The 23926-nt window shown below is 49.2% G+C and overlaps 1 protein-coding gene across 2 annotated transcripts; it reads right to left on the minus strand.

Annotated features, from left to right (window-relative positions):
• Positions 1-22977, minus strand: POU2AF1 (POU class 2 homeobox associating factor 1). 2 transcript variants are annotated; one of them, XM_007074867.3, is made up of 5 exons: positions 22444-22977; positions 4045-4175; positions 3478-3520; positions 3128-3393; positions 1-518 (listed from the first exon to the last, which is right to left on the minus strand). In XM_007074867.3, exons 1-5 carry the CDS (start codon positions 22457-22459, stop codon positions 204-206), a joined length of 771 nt encoding a protein of 256 aa, XP_007074929.1. In that variant the 5' UTR covers positions 22460-22977; the 3' UTR covers positions 1-203. The 2 variants fall into 2 exon arrangements, with proteins under 2 accessions (XP_007074929.1, XP_042813945.1); XM_042958011.1 differs by lacking the exon at positions 22444-22977 and adding an exon at positions 17103-17200.
• Positions 22978-23926: the final 949 nt, after the last annotated feature.

The raw sequence follows: 23926 nt of genomic DNA on the forward strand, positions 1-23926 counted from the left end.
GGAAGGAAGGGAGGAGGAGGAGGGAGGGAGGGAGGAAAGAAGGAGGAAGAGCGGAGGGAGGAAGGAAAGCCAATTATTCTAGTTGAGGGTGGAAAGTGTAGTTGTGAGACAGCTACTCCAAACAGGTGTGAATCTGAGGCTCAATCCCAGGCTCAGTGTAAAATCCCAGGCTCGGGGAGCAGGACTCTCCGGGCGAGCAGGCCCTAAAAGCCTTCCACCGAGAGCGTGTGGTTGAGCGCGTAAGCGTCGCCATCCTCTTCCTCCAAAAGCAGCTTGTCGATGGTCAGGGAATTGATGGCCCTCCTGGGGTCTTCCGTGTCCTGAAGGACCGGCTCGGGGATGGAGATGGGAAGCTGGACGAACTGGGGCCCGGGCAGGGCTGGGGCCGGAGGCTGGTACTGCAGGGTGGAGGCGGGCAGTGTGGACAGGGGCTGCGGCCATGGGAAATAGGTGAGGGGCGCCTGGTGCTCCGGGCCCTCCAGCTGGGGCCCCACGGTGGGCGCGGCCGCGCCTCTCGTCTGTGATGGGGAAGACACGGGACCAAGGGTTAGCAGCCCCGGGGGTATCCGCTCGTCCTCCGCGCTCGTCCTGCTCCCGGTGGGGAGCTCTCCGGCCCCCTCAACTTGGCCCCTGCCTGCGCTCTCAGCCCGGAGGGGGGGGGGCCTCCATTTCCACCTGCTCGGTGTCTCCCCTCCAAGGAGAAGCCACGCAAACTTCAGCTGGATCCCTGCCCCTGACTCTCACTAGCTACAAGTCCTGGCTCCCACCACCTCCCCCGCCCCCCGCCTCCATTTTTCTCTTCTGTGGGGTCCCTTACGAGCAGGACTGACATCGCAGGGCTGAGCCAATTGGAGACGCTTTTCCAGATTTTATTGCATATGAATTCCATCCTAATTTCAGAGATATTAAATTGTGGAGGCGGGGGAGGGGGGATGCACATCTTAAAAACTGGTGAAAATACAGCATGTTAACGAGCCTGCCCCCTGGGTAGCAGCTGTATCAGCAGGCGGCCACTGTCACGCCTGGACACACACGGTGTGTGGTCCGCCCTGAGGTCCGCCCACACGGTGCCACTCATCTCCCATGTGCTCGGGACCCACCCGGCCGCTGGGGGAGCCCGGTGCCTGCCACATCCTAATCCTCCTCTGTCTCTGAGCTGGGCCCCCGTGGCTGTCCCCGGCCGTTCTCGCAGGTGCCCTACAAACAATACCCCTCACGTGGGCAACAACCACACTATAAAGGTCACTTTATAAAACCACACTTGAGGTCAAGCCTGCAAGAGAGGCAGGGCCTGGATTCCGACTATCTCCCACAGCTGAGGAAGCAGGGACGGGGAGGAAGATCTCTGCGTGAAATGATGTGAGAGAGGCTGAAGTCTCCCCCTACCGCCCCTGGGAACAGAGTCATTTAGAAAAGAGATTATGTCAGTCCCCTGGGAATCTTGCTACAGTGCCCGTTTTGGTACAAGAGGTCTGGAGTAGGACCCGGGATTCTGCATGTCCAATCAGATCCTTGGTGACGCCAGGGTGGCTGGTCCGGGGACCGTACGTAGCTCGAGTAGCAAGGCTTTAGGGTGTTTTTCTATAGAATGATAGAGCTGGGAAGGGTCTCAGAGGCCTTCCAGCCTCCCAGCAAAGCCTGACTGTTTCCAGCGTTTCAAAATTCCCATGGAAATCCTACTTTGTGGAGTCAGAAACCGGGGACTGCAGGTTTCTTTGCTCAGGGATAGAATTCCATCAACCCCGGGCTTTAACAGGTCTTATCTCCTGCTAATCAGGGGTGCTGACTAGTAGCTCTCACCAGCTTTGATGCGTTAATTTACAAAGCGGCAAAACAAACAAATTATTTCTTAATAAATACGGTCTGTTTGATACACAGAGCCTTTCAAGGTAGGAGGTGGGGATAATGAAAGGATAAATAATGAAAGAAATCCTTGGGATTGAAATGACTGAGAACCATTACGTCCACCGCTTCCCGCCCCCACCAAAGGCCCCCGATATGGAAATGAGTTGCTTGGGAAAGATGTTGAATTCACTCCTCTAGCCACCATCATCCATGCCCACAACCGGTTTGCGGAGTAGCCAGGTAGGGTTGGGGGAGGAGAGCTCTTGTGGGCCCTGGCCTGGATGGTGATGAAAGGGCAGGTGCAACAGCATGACGCTGAACCCTTGAGGGAAACGGGTGGGGGGAGGTGGGGAACCAAAGCCAGTTCCACCTCAGTGTGGGCTTTGCAGCTACTCCTGAGGCCCCAACTCGCACCCCCAGAGTGTTCCCTGAACTGAGGCTGGATATAGCTACACCCATAGACCTTTCCTCCTCCGAACGCTTAGGGGATTCCCATTCCTTTGCTCAAACAGATACCATTCACATAAAACCACTTCTCTTCCTTTCTTTGTGTCTGGGGGAGCAGGCCCTTTCTTTCCCATCGGGCACTCGAAGGCAGCCCTTGGTTGCTGGCCAACTTTGAGACAATCGTAACGTAACATTTATTGAGCGTTTTCTGTATGCCAGGAGCTGTGTTAAGTCCTCCACGGGCATCATCCCGATTGAGCCTGACATCAGCCCTCTTGTTAATATACCCATTTCACAGATGAGGACACCAGGGCTCAGAAAAATTAAGCTACTCGGTCCAGGATCACATAGCTAGTAAGGGACAAGGATTTGAACCCAAGCAATAGGTGGGTCTGACTTCATCAAAAGTAGTTTTCTGAAAAGTCGTGTCACCTGTTGCAAATCCCACTATTAGGTGACCGATCAGCCTCTAAGTCAGGGGAATAGAAAGAGAGCCCTGGTGTGGCGCAAGGCCCCAGTCAGACCTCACCTGATACCCCCATTCACTGAAAACCGAAACTCCCAACCAAGACCTTCTGCTTTGGGGGCGGCACGGGGAGATTTAGGGCAGAAAGGCTGGAGAACATCCCCGCCCCAAAGAGCACAACGTACAACAAGGGAGGCCATCCACCTTCTTTGCGGAAGGTCAATGGGAAGAGCAGGCCTCCCTGCAGGACAGGACGGGCTTGATGACTCAGTTATCCTGAGAATCAGTAGCAAGAACGATCAGGGGTCAGGAAGTCAGCCCAGGTTCCAAACGGTGTCCTTGGTGCAGCAATGCTTTTGTGTGACGTACCGTGACGTTAGTGATGAGCGGCTGGGAGGCGTAGGTCAGCACGGAGGAGGGCCCCACCACCGTGTAGCTCGGGCACATGGGCTGCACGTACATGTCAGCCGAGTAGGGGCAGCTGACAGCTTCGTGGGACACGTACTCCGTGTAGGGTGTCCACGGGGCCAGGGGTTGGAGGGTGGCCGGGGCCGGCTGGGAGAGCCAGCCGGCACACAGGGCCCCCTCCTCTGTCACTGTGGAAGCGGAGACCTCCATGTCAAGGCAGGGAGGACCTGTGAGAAGAAGGAAATTACAGAGTTGCAGGTGTGGCCCAGACGAGGGGCCTGGAGGGGACCAGGGCTGTGGGGAGCTCTTACCCACTGTGGTGTAGGTAGCCAGGGGCTGATGGGGCAGCACCACCTAGAGGGAGGAGAGACTAGGATCAGTGTTCAGCTCTCTCCAACTGGCCCTCTGCAGAAAACTTGCCCAGAGGGCCCCAGGGGAGGAAAGTATAAGTTGGGGGATGACGGGGGGGAATCTTCCTTCTCAGACCAAAACATCCATGTCATGTCCCAGCCGTCACCACCTATACTTTTGGGGGATTCGTGTTTCCGTTTAGCAAGAAGCCTGTGCACGTAGGGAACTGGCCTCGTCGTCTTCCCAAGGGGGGCACCCAGCTCACGCCAGGACGTGTGAGTCATCTGCTCACTCAGGCCCCCGGCAATGGCTTTGTTCAATGTCCCAAGCCAGCCTGCCCATGGCGTCAGTCCTCCTTGGTCTACCCAGGGATCACTGACCTGTTCTCCCCTAAGCCCATTCCTCAGCAGCCGTACCTGGCAGCGTGTTGCCTTTGTGGCCTCGCTGAGCCTCGCCTAGAGCCAGGGCCCCTTTGGACACCCCACCGCACACGCACACGCACACTCGGGCCACAGCGGCCCCCTCACCGCCGTAGGTGTGACAGCCGTCCCGCTGCTGGCATGGCCACGTTTCCTCCGGAGCAGTTCCTTCACTGGCTCCTTCACACGGACGCCCTGGTATGGCCGGGGTGGAGCCGGGGCCTGTTCTGGTGCCGAGGCTGCGAAAAACAATGTCGCTGGTGCTCATCGGCCTCTCAGACGAGCCCCCACCCCAGCGTATGCTCCCCTCTTCTCAAGGGTCTGCCGGCTCACCTCAGCTGTGCCTGAGCAGGGCGGACCCGGGAGACTTCCTAGACAATTTCCCCCAGTATTGCCACTCCTCCTGCCCCAAACCGTCTATAGCTCCCTTCTGCCTGACCAGTTCGTTCAGTCCTGTAAACTTAATGTACAATTGAAAGTCCTGGGCTGCGTCAGCCCAACCCATTTTCCGACCACTTTGCACACTAAGGACTAATAAGCCCTGACTCTGGCCAGAAGGTCTACTCAGACTTCTCTGGTTTCCTGCTTGTCTCCTCTCCTCACCTTTACTTGAGATTTCCAGTGGTCAGGATTCACGCTCACACTTCTCAGCTTCCTGATTTGTCCTGGCTCAAGACTAGTGCAACCCTCCTGGTGGCCCATGGCCGCCCACAGAAGTGGCTTCATCCTCCAGCCTCTTAGACAGGCCTGGTTAGTGCTCATCATAGGGGGCAGTAGAGGACGGCAAAAGAGCAGGGACTCCGAGTCGGATGGCACAGGCCTCGAAATCTGCCCCTGCCACATTCTAGCTATGTGATCCTGGGCAAGTTACTAAACCTCTCTGTGCAGTTTCTTACCAAACGAATGTCATAAGGGGTGGCTGACCTAGTAAATGGGGAGCGCAGTATATGCTTAGTATAAAACAGGTACAGAGCAAGCATTTAATAAATTTGCAATCTGCTATATAATAATTAGTAATCCTTCGGTGTAAATTTCGTATGCCCCTAACCAGATGATAAGCTTCTCAAGATGAGATACTATACCTTCTTTCTCTATATCTTCCCAAGTAGCATGTCCACAGCGAGCTCAGTAAGGGATTTGCTGATTAACCGGTTGGATGATTATTTGGAATGTGCTGCCATTCACGCCCCCCCACCCTTCCCCTCTCCTGGAACCATAGAATGGGCTGCAGTGAACGGTTCCTGGATTCTCCGTGGCTCCCAGGCAGAGGACCAATACCCACTGGTGATCCACATACGGGGAGCCAGAGAGTGTCCAGCCCTGCTGTAGAGAGAAGGCTCCCTGTGCCCTTTGTCATCAAAGCTGGGAAACCAAAGCACTGAGCTGGAACCGGGCACTTCCTGGCCAGGGAGAGCAAGCCAGAAGCAGTCATGGCTGGGCACTGACCATCTGCCCTCCCAGACAGCCCACAGTCTAGGGCCCTGGGCCTTTGGAGGGCAGGCCTGGGTCAGCCAAGAATAGTGAGTAGCCCTGGCCCTGGGGACTCACACAGGGAGCCCATTATCATCCACTGATAAGGGTCCCAGGGACCTGGACTCTGAATCAAAAGCCTGGAAGCCTAGGTATCTATTAAACCCGGAACCATAGGGCTACCTGGCTGAACTTTGCTCAGTAAATACCCAACTGATAAGAACTCATGCCTGACCCGGCACCAGACCTCCATCCATGTTCCAGGCACACACGCAGTTGGCCTTGAAGCCCAGCAGGTAGAGAGGCAGCAGGGGGAGGGAAAGGGGTGTCCAAGAGCCCCAGGGACACATAATACAGAGAACCCCAGACTCAGATGCATCCATGGGGCCTCCTCACTTGGCCAGGTAGCAGAATTGACCAGGGAGTGGTATGCAGTGCAGATACCCAGACCCTGCTTCCAGGTAGTTCCGATTCTGGGGGGTTGATGTGGGCCTAGGGATCTATATTTTAAAAGTCTTTTGGGTGATTCTGAAGCTCTGCTGGGGTTAGCATCACTGATAACCACCCCTAATCGAATACCAGAGTTTCCCTCTAACGTCCTGATAAATTATCCTCTTTTTAATTCCACCCCCACCCCCGACCCCGCCCCATCGTAACAAGGAGTCTCAACTGATACTCATTCATTCTTCCAACTATCCCTGGGCACTGGGAATACAGCACTGAGCAAGATAGCTATGGCTCCTGCCCACATGCATCTTGCATCTAGTGGGAGAGACATGCAGTGAAACAGTTACAACCGACATAAAATCAGACTGAAACTAGAGTGTGGAGCAGAGAGATCCAGTCCCATACCGGTGCCCCAGCACTACCTGGGCACCATCACCTTTGTAAAAGCAGCATTAACAACAGACTTGAGAGCCAAAAATACCTGTATGCAAAACTGGGCTGTTGCTTATTGGTGGCAAGGTCTCGGATGATTTATTTAACACCCCTGGGCCTCCACAACCCACGTCTCACACAGTAGTTGTGAGGATTCCCTGCAATAGTACGCCAGAGGTTCTCAAAGCCATGGCCAGGGCCAGCTATGGTAGATGCTACTTTTCTTCCCCTCCCTCCACCCATTTCCACCTTCCTCTGGGGAGCTTCAGTGTCAGGAAGCTCTAAGCTCTTGCTTGACCGGCCGCATGGTAACAAGCGCCATTTTCCCTGGCATTGCCTTCCGATGAAACTCGCCGTTCAGAATCCATTGACGGCCTTCTCACCTCTGCAAATGAAGATCATAATGGCACATACCTGGGAGGCTTGAGAATTCCAAGTAAATGCTTGAAACAGAGCGTGTGCTCAGCAAGCATCAAATACATGTGAGCTAATAGTATCAGCAGTAGTCATATCCCTTTCCAGCATTGGAAGGCAGATACCAGGTCCCCCGTAGTCTGAATGCATATCCGTTCTTCCAGCTATTTCTTAATGACATGTTCTGAATCCTTCTAACCCTCCTTCTGGATGCCTCACTCCTACACGGGTTCCTTGTGCCACTTTCTCTCATGATCAGTGATGCCCAGCATTGGCCACAGACCCCAGGTGGGGCCCCACATGGCAGCAAACGGGGGCGCCTGCCCTCCCACACTCTGTTCACTCATTCTCAGTCACCCACAGTGGCTTTATTCGCGCCCATATCAGACCACACTTGTCTGCAGCTGGGTTTCCAGCTATTCTTAGGCACGAGTGCAGCCTGAGGCATTGCACACTCAGAAGAAACTCAGGGGACAGGGTTATTTGGGGGTCTGATCACGGTGGCCACACTCTTAATTCAGCTGAGGGGCAAGAAAGGCTCCATCCCACGTGCTCACATCTCAGTCCAGACCAAAGACAGGTATACGGCTAACCCTCTCTGATTTGCATGTACGCTTGTGGGGAAGGGCCCAGAGGACTCCCCACCCGCTCCCTCCCAGGAAGTGGACACATCGAACACTTGGCTGCAAAGGGGCCAGCTGGGCATTTCCAGGATCTCGTCAAGGGAGGGCTTCCTACCTCCTGTTGTTTTTGAATCAATGAACAAAGAGGGCTTGGGGGAGGTGCTGTGAGCCGAGGGCATCACCCTCTGATGTCTGGACTTCCTTAGAAGCCACAGTGTCAACAGGTGTGCCCTGGCACAAGGACCATATGGAGAGCAGTTTCTAAGTCCCCACCTCTTCCTAGTACAAAACTCCCAGAGCTCTCAAGGACCTGCTGCCTCCCCACCTACCAGCCCACAACCAGCTGCCAAGGAATCCAGAAACTGACTGCCAGTGCGCATGTTCGCATGTTCGAGTGCTCGAGGGTGCTTCAGCCGGTGTCTTTGCAAAGTGACCGTGAAATACCAGAATCAGAGGCCTCAGGACAATTCCCAAAGGACCCCAGTGGCCAAGCCTATTTGCAAAGCCAAAACCTGCAGTTAGTCCTTTTCACACCAACCTTTGTAAAGCAACAATAAACGTTTCTAATTCTGTGGTAAACACTGTACCCACCCCCCTACCGCCACCAGCCTGAGAAACCAGCATAAAAATTTGGAAGGTGAAAAGAAATTTGTCTGAAATCGAGATTGCTTTGCCTTGGGGGCGTGGGGATCCCTGAACGGAGCCACTTTAAAACTACTAAACTAGAATACTGAGAAGAACATTTTTAAGATTCTTAAAATAATTTCTTAATAATAAATAAGAGACAAAGAAAAGAAAGCAGGAGATCAAAATGATGCTACCCGGTCCAGTTTCCCAGAGTAGAGTTGACCAGAAGTGTTAGGAGCCCCCTGACCAAACGGCAGCTTGTCCTGAAAGCCTGAAGCCTCCTCACCATTTATCCTGTGGTCGAAGGCCCGTTAAGTCTCCTGGGAGCAGCCAAGTGTCCGTCACTGAGAAAAATCTTTCCACCTAAACATGAGCCTCTTGGCCTTTGCTAGGAATCTCCTTTCCTCAGGCCGAGTAACGTTCAGCCATGTTACTTCCCACCACTGGAAGACAGTCGCCAATGGAGTTTGGGGGAAAAAAACAAAACAAAACAAACAACAACAACAAAAACCCCACAAAACTCGTTTACAGAAAAACCTATAACTTTGGCCCCAGTGAGGGCTTTCCTTTTCCAAAATAAGCGATGAAAAAAATCTGAAGGTATAAAAAGTCAGCAGAAGACATTTCAGTTCCCCCTGCCACACAGCCGGACAGGCTCCACGTCACAAAAATAAGAGCCCTGCAGCTGTCGTTCCACTGGAGGGCACAGACCATGACAGATCAAGCCGACTGGTCACTTCTGGCAGTGCTCTGTCTGCATGCGGGCATCGTGTGTGTTCGCCCCGAGCTTAGGAAGCATATGGATGCTACTCATTTAAATAAACACGGCCCTCCAGTTCCCTGAAGAAGGGATAATAAATATCACCGAGGACATATGCAAAATTGTCAGCACTTGTTTATTTAATCGCCCCATGTAAACCACATTCACGCCACAGTGACGAAGCTAAGGAGATAAGTCCCTCCTCATGGCTCCTGGTGGAGCTGACACCCAGGCGTTTGTCACTGTAACTTCTCCTCCAGTCAGCTTTCAGAGAGCCTTCACCAGCCAGGTTCTACCTAGAACAGTGTCGAGGGTCCTCTTGAAAGAAGACGCTTCTCCTAGCCGCTGTCCTGTTACAGATTTCTCGCGAGCCACCAGAGCCAGGCAGTAAGTTCAACAGCAGATAGGACTGCTGCTGTAAGGGCTAGTTGGGATCCAGGGTAAGCCTACATTTCTACCATCAAGGAACCCGGAAGAGGAACCCATCTCGCTCATGTCGACTATCTACCTCACTGAAAGTGCTTTCCATTTACAACTGACTGGTTGAACCTCCCTCCTGCAGCCACACAAGGCCATTTTGAAAGACAAAACCTTCCTAGCCCAGAAGGACACATGACACACTATTGATCACTCTAAGTAACCTCGGTAAATATTATTCTCTTTTGCTGTTGAACCTTCAGTATTATTTTTTTAAAGATCCACTAAGGAGAAATACAAATAATTTTCTCTTCACTTGTAGCAAAACCAAAAACAAATAAGTGAACAATAGGAATTCAAGCCCAGGGCTAACAAACTTGTCCTAGCTTCTAAGTGAAAACAAAGTCATAAAAGTTGCTGACACTTTTCACTTTAACGTAAAGAAGTTTGTTTGTGTTCTCTGCCTAAGGTAGTTGAGGGCGCCTGGGAAAGTTTAGCTCATGTGGCTAAAGGATTATCCACATCCTTAATTGAAACACCAATGTGAATGTTCCTCTTCTGGTGAAGATCTGAGTCAAAGTTTTCGAATTTGTTCTTTCCATTCATGGACAATGGCTGAGTTTTTTCCAAACAGGAAGCAAGAACTTGGGCTTTGGCCAAAGATTGGACTTGACACGCTACAGAAAAGCTTTCCCGCCCAATTTACACTGGATTGCTGTTTACTTTTTTTTTTTTTAATGGACTCCAACAAAGAGATTTCATACGCATGTAAATGTGGGCTTTCCAGTCACTGGTGTTTGAACTGAAAGGGCTCTGCTGCTAGGAGGTATCACCATGTCACTCATACGTTCTAGCAATCTGGATAACACGCAGGGCAGAGGCGGAAAAAGATAGATGGACAAAAAATGCCTTTGAAGGTGTTTAGAAGATATGAGAAAGTAGAACCTCAACCGAATTACAATCTGGTGTTGCTTGTAAGGCTGCTGAGGCAGCCGAAAAGGAGTGAGTCGTGGCATCTTGATGTGTAGACTGGTACGTCTCCACCAGGAGAGCTCCAAGATGGCAGCTGATCTTGGGCTCTCTGGTCTCACCAGAGAAGAAAAGGGAAAAGTAGTGACATTTCCTCTCTCTTTGTCTCCATGCTAAGAGGCATACTTCCATCAGCCCCACAGAGGCAGGTCACTGGGAAAGGATGAAGGAGAGCCACAGACCTGGGCGGGCCAAAAGGACCTAGAGCTGACGACCTGAGAGAGCCAGGGAAGGCTCCTAAAGTACATCTGGGGTGACCACAGAGGTTTGTTCAGTCTTAGAAAGCGCAGAGTCCCTGACCAAAGGGGTCTAGGGGCCGAGTGATCCCTGTTGAAGGGAAGCCCCAGTCAGCCTGGAATGAATACCCAGGGTCACCACACTGCTCTCAGGTTATGTTAGGCTTAAGCAGAGAGCTAGTTTTCCTGCAGTCTGCTCTCCTCCACCAGGTTCTTGCATGAGGTGTTCCCATTCCACAGCCTCAATATTACCTGGATTGTCCCAAAGTTCTGGATGTCCCACTCCATGACCTTGGGAGAGGTCAGCCAAAAGGCTGTTAGTGCCAGAGCCTTCAGACTCTCTTCATAACAACCACTGCGGAGACATCCTTGCCCTGAGGACTCTCAGGGCCTTCCACACCATACGTCCATCCTCCCTCCAAACCTCCAGCAGAACAAGCAGACCACACAAGGCTCTTGCGTTGCTCTCTCTACTCCCAGTGACAGTGTCTGTGTTCTGCCTCTTCTTTGTGGAGACTCGGGCCTGTGTTTCCTGGTCATGAGCTTAGCCCCCAGGAACTCAGAGATCACCATGCTCACCTTTGCACACAATGTTCTGTGACTCACACGGCCTTGACACAAATGATTTCAAGTGTGGCCTCACCACAACTCCTGAAATAGGCAGGGTCAGTCTCCCTCTCACCCTCCTTTCCACTGATGAGGAACACGATGCCCAGAGATGTTAAGTGGCTTGCCCAAGTCCACACTCGTAAATAGCTTTGTCATCAGCTAAACCCAGGACCTCTGATTCCAAGCACAGTCCATTTCTGCCTCATCACCTGCCTGTGCTCTGCCTGGGCAAGTCCATTTATCTCTCTGGGTAACCCTGGAGGTCAGTCACCAAATGTCCCCTGCCAGGTTCTGACCCTCATTCCTCTCGTTGGAGTCTGGGATGGGACCACCCTGATCCAGTCTCCTTTGACTGCCAATTTCCCCCAAGAAATAGTGTTTCCCATCTGAGACGTGAAAAAGAAGTCCATGAGAAGGTTACCAGCAGTGTGCTCACATGAGTGACGAGAACTGAGAGGCCCAAACAATTCCCCGCAAAGTTTTATTTTTGGTATTTTCGACTGAAATGACAGTGGATAGGTCCACCTGAGAAACCAGCTGCATCTGCCTGTCTCTTACAGAAACCCGGGTCACCAGAGCAGAAAGTGCTCCCATCTGAGATACACTGGGTCCCAGTGCAGAGGACAAGACTAGGAGAGCCCTGAACAAATACTCACTAAGCAGAGTAAACCAGGTCCCAACCATCATGGAGCTCACCGTCTAGTCTAGTGGGATATCGACATTAATTGAATAAATGCACAAGCTAGAATTACAAACTATGACAGAGCTGCAAGTGCCTCACAGTTGAAGTGTTTTAGCTTGTTTGGCTGGTCTCCACCACCACTTTATTCTTACTTGGACTTACTTAAGCAGCAAATGGGGGTCCCCAGTCTGTAGGGGCTATAGAAAGGGGACAGTGCAAGAGGCATGGTTGTTCTCCTTCTGAGGCAGAGAAACTAGTCTGGGGTCAGGCTCAGCCCACACCACGAATGTAAGTCCTGCCCAAGACACACAAAGTAGTTCCAGATGTTCAGGGTCCACCCCCAGCCTAGGGGTCCTGGATGAACTCCAAAGATGTTACACCAGCTGGTCTTATCCTATCTTGGCCGATTAGCCCATGGAAGGCCAGTCCTAGGAACTCAGATTCTGAGATAGAAATTGGCTGGCTCCAGAGGTTCTATATCTCAAATCTAGCTTTCTGAGATTCATATTTGCAGGAGCTTTTGAGTCAGGATACAACTGCTCCCAGGGAAGTAAAAATCCACTTCCATCTAAGGGTGGACTTCTTTCAGTGGGGAGGGGAAGAAGCATCTAACGGAACCCTAAAATCCTTGGCCTTGAAAAGTGGCATGATGCTGTTGGGACTCAAGCAGACCTAGTTTGGAAAGCCTACTACATAGCTTATCACGGTGTGACCCTTGCCAAATCATTTAACACGTATGTGCTTCAGTTTCCCTATTTGCTGAATGAGAGTAATGATATCCATCTCATGGGATTATCATGAGGATTGTATGAAATTAACACAGTTAAGCACCTAGTACATAGCAGGTGTTCAACAAATGGCTATTTCTCCTGTGACCTTAGCCCCTCGCTCATCAGGGAAGTAGCTAATCCTTGTGTGGTGATTCTAACTTGCCCTTGTCTTGCTACATCCTGATCCTGAATGTCCCTATCCTCAACACACCCAGAGCGTCTGTGGCCAGCAAGGCCTGTCTCAACCTGCCTTCGTTGTGCTCCTGGAAGTCATCCCTCAGGTATCTGGGCCTGGTGTCTCCAAGCAGCAGGAGAGCCATGCTTAGGAGACAGGGGGCCAAAGATGTTGCAGAGAGACTGGTCAAAGACTGCAACTGAAAACAGAACAAGCCTGGACAGGAGACATCAAAATCCTAGCATTGGTCTCTCTTAAAGGTACCATGAGCTGAGCAGAAGGATGCCTTTATGTCTTTCTTCAGAAGCCAGTAGAGGAGTACGTTTGTGGTAGATTTAAATTTTTAAAGAATGCCAGGAAGGAGCACCTGGGAGATTTTGGCATGTCCTTGTCCTGACCTCAGATACAGCCCCTCAAGGAATTTCTGTGTATCTCCCAAAGGACAGAGACAGAGCCATGACTGAGACCATGGTCATGGTACTTCTCCACAGGGCTAGAAATCTAGGAGCACATATCCCATATGGGTTGGAAACATGGCAGTGTGAATGGGAAGGCTCTTCGGTGGTCAGGGAGGGAAGTTTTATCACCTATTAGAGCAAGGCAGACTTCCAGTTGACATACTGGGAGCATTGCCTTAGCATTATCAAGAGAAACAGGAATCAGAATGGGGAGAGAGAGGGTCTACACTGAGAGCACAAGACCGTAACAGGGCGTGAGCGAATCCAAGGTGTCTACCCAAATTTTGTAGCAAGGTAGCACCAAAGTGAGGAGACTGAGCAGAGGAGACAAATATATCTTTCCTTACTAGATTATGACCTGGAGGCTGAATCTAGAATTGACAGTCTGATCAAGAACAGGAAAAACCTATGGTCAGGCAGCTAGAGGAGAAGAAACCCAATTGTTTGTTCGTTGATTTAAATAATATCTATTTTGATATTTTCCAGACCAAAGAGATTAAGGAAATCAAATTTTCCCAAGACCACTCCCCTGGAGGAAGACTCTTCAGACCCAACACCAGCTGTACATTTGGGGTCAGATCCAAATGCTCCAACCCCAAGGCCTGGGGCAGAGCCCCTGTGAGTGAAATTAGACCTTATAATTGATTCACGATGTGAGGTATAACTGCCAGTCAAGATGAGCTTTTTTGCCAAGTCTCTGGCTTACTAACCATGCCTCATGACGTGGGAGCATTCCCTCATGAAGTTGCTAGAATAGCAAGCCGGGGAGAGGAGTCACCAGGTCAATCTTTGAGGAACAGATGCCCTTCTTTGTTCACAAGATACCCATATAGACTGAAAATATGACCTTCACAGTTTCAGAGCTTAATGGAGACCAATACAACATGCTTCACAGTGACTCACTTTGCTTTGGGAGTGTAGCCTTTACCCTGGAAGTATTTAACCCGAGGACTTATGACCAGCTATGAGGAATCTTGCTGAATGAGTGGAGGATGGGTCCAGGTCATGGTTGTCCAGCTATGACCTAAAGAACTTTGGAATACAGTGAAGGCACCCGGAGTGGCCAACAACGGGAAGGAAGTAGGAGAGTCTGGGGGTGAATAAGCAGTCAGAGCTTCAATATCCTCCCCAAATGGCTCCATTTTTATTTCTGTATTGGAGTTCTGCAGTAGGTTTGGTTTGAATAAAGAGGTTTGTGCAAAAAAAAAAAAAAAAAAAAAAAAATGTTGTAAACACCAGGCTACACATCCTCAGATTTTCTTCCTAATGCTCATATGTTATATCCTCATAGGCTTCTTCCTCTCCCAAGTTCTAAACAAGAAGTCTGACTATCGTTTTATCATTTATTCTTGAAGATCCATATCCAATGCCACCTGCTTCAGGATACCTTCCCTGATTCCATCCTCCACTCTCCACTGCTAAAGATAATTTATTTCATCGCTTGATTTCCCTACTAGGAATAATTCCATTATTGGGTGGATGTCCCCACGCAAAGGATGACACACGGGTGATTGATTTTCCTTCCATGCGTTTCTTTCCTGAATTGGTGTTGCTTTCATCCAGCGTTCGAACTTTCAAGTCTCTTGTCTCTCTTTTTTTTCTCTCTTTTCTATCTCCCCAGAATTTCTCAGTCCTGGAAATTTATAACAATCTTTGTATATTTGCTTCCTATCTTCCAATTAAATGTATGAGTCTTTCTAGAGGATTAAAGAGGAATGCAGCTTTTCTCACGTGTGGTCAGATCCTTTTTGGTCCCAACACCTGGTCTGAGAATATCTCTGGTTTATAACTCTTTGGCTGCCTGTTCTTCCCAGAAAGTGATACTGATGAAACCATTACTAAGAAAGGCAGCACACTGGTGTTTCAGTTTTCGGTATCATTGTGCTATTTCTTGAAAAATTCAAGGGTCATTCTCCTGACGACTAGATTATAAACACCTCAGTCCAATTTTGTGAATTAAAAAAACAAACAAACAAAATTGGTCGGTCAGTATGAGCCTGCCGCCTGATGAGGCATGATTGAAAATTGTGGCCCAAGTTCCAGGTTTGGTCACAGAATGGCCAGCTTCACCATCGGCATTAGCCCTGATCACTAACCCCACCACAAGTTACAAGACTGGAAATGTGCCGCCTTGCTATTTCACAAGAAATGCAGAACTCAGAGGCCACACAAATTACGATCTATAATTAGCCGCATCAGCTTTATTCTCAGAGGTAGAGCGAGAGGGAGCGGGAAATTAAGAATAGTAACTAATATTTATTATTAAGCATTGACTTAATGCAAAGCACAGTAGTAAACACGTACCACAGCCTGTGAGGTAAGAGCTACAGCCCCATTATATACTTAAGGAAATGGCAACAAAGTGAGGCATAAACCTAGGACTCAAACTCAGATCTGTCTGCACTAGAGGCTAAACTTTAAACCGCTAACGGCATAGAAAGAACAGAGACGGCACTCTGATTCCAAATAAACCCCTACTCTCTAGATGTTGCTTTCCACACACCACACCACACGCGTGTGTGAACGGATAGCCTGACTTCCAAAGTCTAGATAGTTCAAAAAGAAGGCAGTGCCGAGGAGGCAGAAGCTTGGGTCCCAGCTCAGGCTTCCACACAGCTCTTCATTAGTGCTGCCCGGAAAACAGATGGGCTGCACGTTGGCAGGAGGGGGAGATTCTGGGTCACTCTCTCTGCTTTGAGCCCTCCCATTGCAGCTGAAATGTGTGCAAAGAGCCCGGTGCGGGAGGTAAGGAAGCAAAGACCTTATTTCTTTCGGTAAGTTAGATGAAACGCACGCATCGGAATGAGGGTGCGAAGTATGAACATCAGTCTGCCAGCTGCCGTACTTGATTTTTGCCATCGGGTGTCCATTCCTTTATCTCACGCGGAAGGCCTGTGCCTTTACCAAGAGCACCCTTCTGAGCCCCGGGAGTGAGCCGAGCCCGTGGCGGGAACACAGGACAGCTTTGTAAGACAATATTCAGCGTGAGTTACTAACCTAATCTTTAAGCTCAGATTTTCTCATCCAGGAAATGGAGCTTGAAACAGAACCTGCCTCTTGGAGTTTCTATGAGGATTAAGTGAGATAATACATCCAAAGTGTGGCAAAGACTGGCCACTGCCACACCCAACATCAGCCTTATCCTTTCTGACTTAACAACCCTACACGATGGGGGGTGGGGGGGTTGTTTTTTTTCTTTTTTCTTCTTCTTCCGTGTCCAAAACACAGAGGTGGTGGCTGGAGCTAAAGTGGCACAACCACAAAGCAACTTTGACAAAAGTTGCATGCCAAGGACAACAGGCCGGAAAGACGGAAGTAGCCAGAGGCATCGTTGGGACCGTAGAGTCTGCGTACAGTCCTGCACAGCCTGCTGTGGACTTGCTCAGTGTGACAGAGCGAATGCCGCTGTCTTATTCAAATCCACGTTGTTTCAGGTCTCCTCACTAGCAACCAAATGTAATCAGTCTGATGCGACAGAACATGTGACACAGTGCAAGGCACCAAGTAAGTACTCCGTGCCCCATAGCTGGTACGTACCCCTATGAACAGGATGGAACGTGTCCTGCCCACGGCACTGCAATGTCCAAAGGAATATTAGAAGCCGTCCCCTGTAACCTCCAGCCCAGTAGTTCTCACCTTGACTGCACATGAGAATTGCCTGGGAAGGTTTGAAAATCTAATGCCCGGGGCAATTTAATGAGAACCCTCGGGTTGGGACCTGGGCATTAGGATTTCTTAAATTCCCCAGAACATTCCAATGCGTAGCCAAGGTTGAAAAGCACTGCTCTGTGCAGATGGGAGCATGCCTTCTACTAAATTAAAGACTTGGGTTTGAAAACATGTATTTATTTGGTATAAGCATTCATGAAAGCTCAGAAATTACAGCTAGAAAAAGAAGAGGAAGTCAAGTTCACTCTCCCTGCTCTTAGCCAGGAAAAGGCAAGTCCCATTTTATAGCTGGAACACTTGAGAAATAAGGTGCTTAGGTGGCTTGCCTGTAACCCCACACCTAATTACCTGTAGATTGGAAAGTAAACTCCACGTCTCCTGTCTGCAAGAACAGTGCTTTGTCCATGGGGCGCCTGGGTGGTTCAGTCGGTTAAGTGTCCAACTTCAGCTCAGGTTATGATCTCGCCGCTCGTGAGTTTGAGCCCCACATAGGGCTCTGTGCTGACAGCTCACAGCCTGGAGCCTGTTTCAGATTCTGTGTCTCCCTCTCTCTCTCTGCCCCTCCCCCACTCACGCTCTGTCTCTCTCTCTCTCTCTCTCTCTCTCTCTAAAATAAATGAAAACATAAAAAAAAAAAAAAAGTTTAAAGAACAATGCTTTGGGCAGACCATCACACAACCGGGACAAGAAGATTCCAGAGAAAGCCTCTCTATCCCAGGCAAGCCCACTCTCCTCAAGCATTTGTTCTACAAAAATGATTAAACTAGAATGTTGCCAGGTACTTTATAAATGTGAAACTTACGTTAATAATCTTAATTAACCAACCTTGACTTGGTTGGCTCAAAGTCAGAAACTGGTGGACATCTTCATCAGTAGGCAAATAAACTTCTTTAGAAAGAAGTCAGAAGGAGGAAAGAAACTAATACCTTTATTTTGTAATGGGAAGGTTTAAAAGCAAAAATTTACAGAACTTCTAAGCTAATTAAATGTCCAGGTATTTAGCTAATAAGTGTAGTCAACCTTGGTTCTTTTTGTTCCTTACAACAGAACAGATTTACCGACTTAAACTGGAGGAGAGATTTCCAAACCTCTGACTTGGGAACTTTCTGGGTATAGAGAAAAACAAAGTTGGCATTTTTCTTTAGTGAATACAGGGAGAAGGAAGTGTCCACCTTGAAAGATTACTCTTTTTACCAGTTAATCTGTGTGCTTGGTAGATGTTTGTCACTTACTTTACTTCCTTCTGTGCATGTGACTTTGTGTCTGTCTTTTAGACCCTACTTGTCCTTATCAACAAGAACCACTGAATCAATAACATAAACTTGGTAAGAAGTAAAGGTGCTTACTAAGTGGGCAAAGGTTGTAACACACAATAGAAATGTTAGAGGTACTGCACAGACCTAAATTACTTCTTGTTACCAGTTTGACTGAGTTCCTGCAAGAGATAGACTTCCAAATAGTAGATGACTACTATAGGCGTTTCTTATGTTTTACTGAATTTTCACTTCCCTTTAAAAATTGGCTATTTTGGAGGGCCTGGGTGACTCAGTCAGTTGAGCATCCAACTTTGGCTCAGGTCATGATCTTAAGGCTTGTGGGTTCGAGTGCCATGTCGGACTCTGTGCTGGCAGTCCAGCCTGGAGTCTGCTTCAGATTCTCTGTCTCCTTCTCTCTCTGCTCCTCCCCTGCTTGTGCTCTCTCTCAAAAATAAGTAAACATTAAAAAAAATTGGCTACAGGGGTGCCTGGGTAGCTCAGTTGGTTAAGCATCGGACTTTGGTTCAGGTCATGATCTCACAGTTTGTGGGTTCGAGCCTCACATCGGGCTCTGTGCTGACAGCTCAGAGCCTGAAGCCTGCTTCGGATTCTTGTCTCCTCTCTCCACCCCTCCCCTGCTCATGCTCTGTTTCTCTCTGTCTCTCAAAAATAAATGTCAGGAAAAAAAATTTTTCTAATTGGCTATTTAGTGGAACCCTGGAGTAAAATCCAGAGTTCTAACGTGAATAACAATTTTGACACCCTAATGTATCTATTTGTGAACCTGTGCTCTGTTGAAGTTGTCAGAAAGCAAAGGCACATTCATGCCATAATAGTTTAATAACCATTTCCTGTTCGTAAAGTGCCTCCCTGGGCACCACAGCAAAGAAACACCAAGGCCATGTCTATGGGGTATCAAGGCAACTAGTCAGTTCAAAGAAAATCAGGCAGCCTGCCTTTCTTTCATTATCGTGTAAACCTTGCCTTACACAAAGAACAACAAGAAAAAGCAGTTATGTGACTCATTCATTTTGTAACAAATGGTGTTGAGTTTATTATACACGGTTCCATAGCTTTCAAGGAAGAAGTCAATCAAATCAAATTTCAGCATTATGCAAATCGCTTAATCAATTGACTGCAAATTTTACCTCCCACTGGCGCTGGCATTGTGTGACCCCAGGACGCAGAGAAACCTAAGGAAAAGAGTATCTAAAGTATGAACCAAATCATTTTAGTTCAGAGGTCAGCAAACTATTTTCTGTAAGGGACCAGATAGTAAATACTGTAGGCTTTGTAGGTCATATGGCACCTACTCAACTCTTTCGTTGTAACAAAAGCAGCCCAACAATATGTGAATAGACATGGCTATGCTCTGATAAAATTTTATTTGCAAAAACAGTTAGTGGGACCCATGTGGCACTAAGGCTGTGGTTTGCAGATCCCTGATTTAGACCCGCGAAAAATTGTTTGAAAGATGCTGTCACTCAAGAATATTTTGATGATGTCTTTTTAACTCTTCTAATCAAATTGTGGAAAAGGAGAGACAGGAAGGAATTTAGCATAACCCTGATCCTTCCAGATGGACACAAGGGAGATATCACAGGACAGCACATACTCTCTCTCGCCACGCTCAGGAGACTTGATAACACTACGTACATTCCCTACTTTAGCTCTGACAGAAGCCTTGTAAGGCAGGCATTAAAATTCCCATTTTCCAGATTTTTAAGAACCTGAGAAGGTTGAATAATTAAGCTGCCGAGCCAACTTTCAAACCCAGACCTGCCTCACCCCATCGCTTCTGCTGTTTCTACTGCACTGTAGCCAGTTGGCCTTAACAAGGACCTCTCATTGGGGTGGATGTGAATTCATATCCACTCGGGACCTGTAGGACGAAGTGCAGAGCCCAGAAGGGAATCTGCAGGTGCCGTGACTTCTTTATCTAACCGGCCAGTCAAGCAAAGCTCAGATCCATGGATGAGGCCCGAAGATTTCCACTTCTGTGTGTCAGCATTTCCGAGCTGATCTGAACCAGAGTCTGCGTTCACATTTCGTTCACAAACAGGGATCATGGGCCAGGCAGGGAGGAGGCAACATTTACAAAGTGGATGTTTTCTTAACCCTTTCCAGAACCCCCTAGTACAGTCATTTCAGATCATGGCCCGAGGGTGTTTTCTGAAAAAAGAAAGTGCCTTTTCAGCACTCTTGGTGTCTGATTTCAAACTCTGCCCTTCCATCAGGTGATTCTAAGTGGGCTGACAATGCTGCCCTGTTTTTACTGGTTTCCCCACAGAGTCTAGTCACCTATGACCCCTCAGTGTCCTGGAGGAAGGTTTTACTTGAATCCAGAGTAAGGGGTCCGGTGCCCAGGGCCTTTCTTAATTTCCTTTAAGGTGCCAAAGGGCAAGTAAAGATAATTTGGATTGTATGCATCCGAACCTGTAACACCATTCACTCCGGTTATTCCACTGAGGAGTTTACAATACAGTCTCCCTAAGGATGCGGCTTTGCTGGACCTGACCGACCTCTGGGTATCAGCAAGAAACGTGCCTCCAGCATCCCCTTAAAAAGCAAAACAAACAAACAAACAAAACACTGCTTATATCGCAGGAGGAATTAGAGAAGGAAAAAATGCAGTGTATAACCAAAAAGGGGGAATATGGCGGCTCATGAACGCAGGAAAGCAACCCGTATCCCAGACACTGAAGGCAAACGACAGCGATCAACAATATGGTGGCATCTCAGCTCACCAAGGTAAGGGTAGCTCTGAGGAATAGGTAGTATTTTTACCCCATTTTACATATGAGAAACCTAAAACTTTAGAAAGAAGGAAAGAAAGAAGAAAGAAAGAAAGAAAGAAAGAAAGAAAGAAAGAAAGAAAGAAAAGGAAAATGACTTACTCTGAATAGGTAGGAACCAAGGCAGAAGTCCCCCAAGGGCTCATATAAAATCCACCAATTCAGCTCTAAGCGTAAGGGCTCATGGACGCTCAGCGCTTCCAGTAAAGACAATAATGCCTGCCTCGGCTGCATAGATGTCCCGTGGGGCCGGCTGCCGTTACCTCTGCAGGTCAGGGTCTTGCTTCACGTAACTGTGCACACCACCCATATCAGCATACCTCTAATTGCTATGGAAGGATTCCATAGCTCTCAAGCCCAAATGGAAGTTCATCTCTTTTCATTAAAAAAAAAAAAAAAAAATTGCATCTTGCTAGTATCAACGATGAGAGCTCGCAGTCTGAGAGATTTTGAAATCACTCCTCCAAATTATACATTAACAAGTTCAATTCCAGAGAATTTACACAAGTAACAAAGGAGAACAGTGAGTTGGCGATAAAGGACTCTAAGTTACGTTTTCATCGATGAAGGTGTATTTTCAGAACTACAAGGCCTCCAGGAGAATATCTTTGTGTAAAATAAACAAAGACTCCCCAATGTATCATCTTCTGTAAATCTAGATTCTCTTATATGAAGTTTGCTTGCAGTAGGGTGTACATTGTACATGAATTTGTTAAAAGGCATTGTAAAGACCCAAGCACCTTGGAAAAGACATTTTTTTACTTTTCTTTTTTTTTTTTTTTTTTTTTTTGGTAATATTTCTCTCTTGAGGTAGCACAGAACTGAGCCCCGGTAAGGTTCAAGTCTCATGAGGCTGTTGAGTTGACTTTGTTATTTCAAGAAAGGAATGTTGTAGATAATCTCTGTATGATTTCCATTATTAATAACAGGAGTCTCTGTTTGATCCCACATAATGGAAAGTAAAGTTCACAGTTGTTCCATCCGACCCCAGGGATAAACATTAAGGTTAAAGATAAACCCTCTGCCCTCTTGCACTGGGACACTCGGGCCTCGCCACCAAGGCGCGGAGAAGAGTGATTTAGGCAGGACAGCGGAGCGAGTGGAGGCACGCCTGACCAAAGCCAAGTTTCCACATTGTCCCAGGGCACGCACGCAAACAAATCACGCCTTCGGCAGAAACCTAAGTCACTCAGACAGCAACAGGCCCGAGGAATTGAACCCCAAGCCACAGGGCAGCCGTGGATGAAAAACAAAGCCAATCATGTGAAGGACCCCACGGCCTTCCCCTCTCGGCCCCAAACCAATGTCACAGTTGGCTTTTCTGTTGTGTGAATCATGAACTGCCCTTTCCTCACCACAGTGATTCATGCCTCGCAGCGGAGACACGATGAGCTGTCCCACCTTGGAACACTAGTTCGTTCCCCTCCAGCCTGGAAAATCAGCATCACCTCTGCCAGGTCGCTTTCTCCACCGGGCTCCGTCGCCCACCTGGCCCCTGCGCCCCCCTGGCTGGGGTCGGGCACCCCCGGTGCCTCCATCGCCACCACCCCCTCCCCCGTCCCCGGGTGGGCTCGCCGGTGAAGCCCCGGCCCCTGCCCGTGCTTGCACGGCTCTGACAGCCACGGTCAAACCACTTACGTTTCTGCCAGAGCATGGCCTGTGACAGGATGTTGCCTTTTCTCTTTGAAGCAGACAGTTTGGCTGCTTTCACGTGAGACCTGGGTGTGCTCTCCTCCAGTGTAGCCACCGCCTGCTCAGAGGCTGTTTCCTCGGCTTTTTAAAGGCCCGAGTCCCCGCTGCGCGGGGGCACAGCGTCGTCACATCCTCCCACCTCAGGTACCCGGGCGCTTTTTCTGTAGCAGGGCTGCCCGTCACCCCACTGTGCGCTCCCTTGGAGGCCCACCGGCCACAGACCCGCAGAGCCAGCCAGCTGGATCTGAACAACAACACAGCACAGAAGGCCGCGTCCTGATGACCGGGGTCATCAGAGTGTGGTGCGGAGCACGATGAGCGTGAAAATGTCTGTGCGTGCGAGCTGAGCGAGCATGTGTGTCAGTCCTGGACCTCTCCACACCCACGAGGAGCCCAAAAGACCCCTGGAAAACTCTGGGTTTTCTGCGGCGCCCCTTCAGGCTTCTACGCCACAGGCATGTTAGCAGGACTCAGTCCGCCATGGGCCCTGCTCAACGGGAAATGCAATTCCCAGGGGCCGCTGGTTCTCAACACAGGAGGAAACACCTGTAGTCTCTTCAAGCCTCACTAAACAACCTCTTCATTCTTTTAATACTGCTTTTCTGTTTATTCCATTTTGAAACACAACAGCCCCTCCCTTGCCCCCCGGCCATGACCAAAATGGCGAGGCCTAATCATGCTTAAATATGGGAGACGCTGGTTCCCGTGGTCCGTATGCCCGTGGAGAAAAAGGCCAACTCGCTCAGGGAAGAGAGGAGAGGACACCCTTGCTGTTTAACCAGAGCTGGTAACTGAAAGGGAACGTGCAGGTACAATATGAGCGGGGCCTCTTTCCTAGTACCCACCCACCTGTTAGCATGAAGCTTCTCAAAGGAAAAGTCACGAGGCTCACCACCTGAGAGCGTACAAGTAGCAGGCCACGGACTCCCTCCCAGGTTGGAAGCCTCCCGCCTCTCTGTATCTGAATTCACATGCTCAGGCCCCCGTGACCCAGGTTTTGGGATTAAGACCCTCTGACGAAGGTCCCCCAGGGCAGGTCTGGGGCCTTGCCCCCCATGCTACCTCAGAGCCATCTGACACAACTTTGTCCACTGGAAACAGAGGCACATCCATCCGGCCCAGCTCAGTCATGGGAGAGGTGGGTTCCCGGGGAGGCTGTGCCACTCCCTGCGTCCTCTCCACCAAGTCACGTAACACTGAGTCTAAGTTTTCCTTGTTTATAAAATTACGAAGCAGTTCTCTGAATGTCCCCCAGGGTTCTTAGGAAAGATATGTGACCTCGCTTGTCCTGTCTCACATCGTTCTGAGTTTTGTCCTGTTTCTCCAAGTTCCACGAAGTTAAGAACTTTTTCTTACCTATCTTGGTCTCTCTTCACAGGCCTAGCATGATGAGTTTCATGAAGCAAATCATAATAACGACTACTTACGA

This window comes from Panthera tigris, chromosome D1 (genome assembly GCF_018350195.1).
Source record: "Panthera tigris isolate Pti1 chromosome D1, P.tigris_Pti1_mat1.1, whole genome shotgun sequence".
Classification (NCBI taxonomy): domain Eukaryota; kingdom Metazoa; phylum Chordata; class Mammalia; order Carnivora; family Felidae; genus Panthera; species Panthera tigris.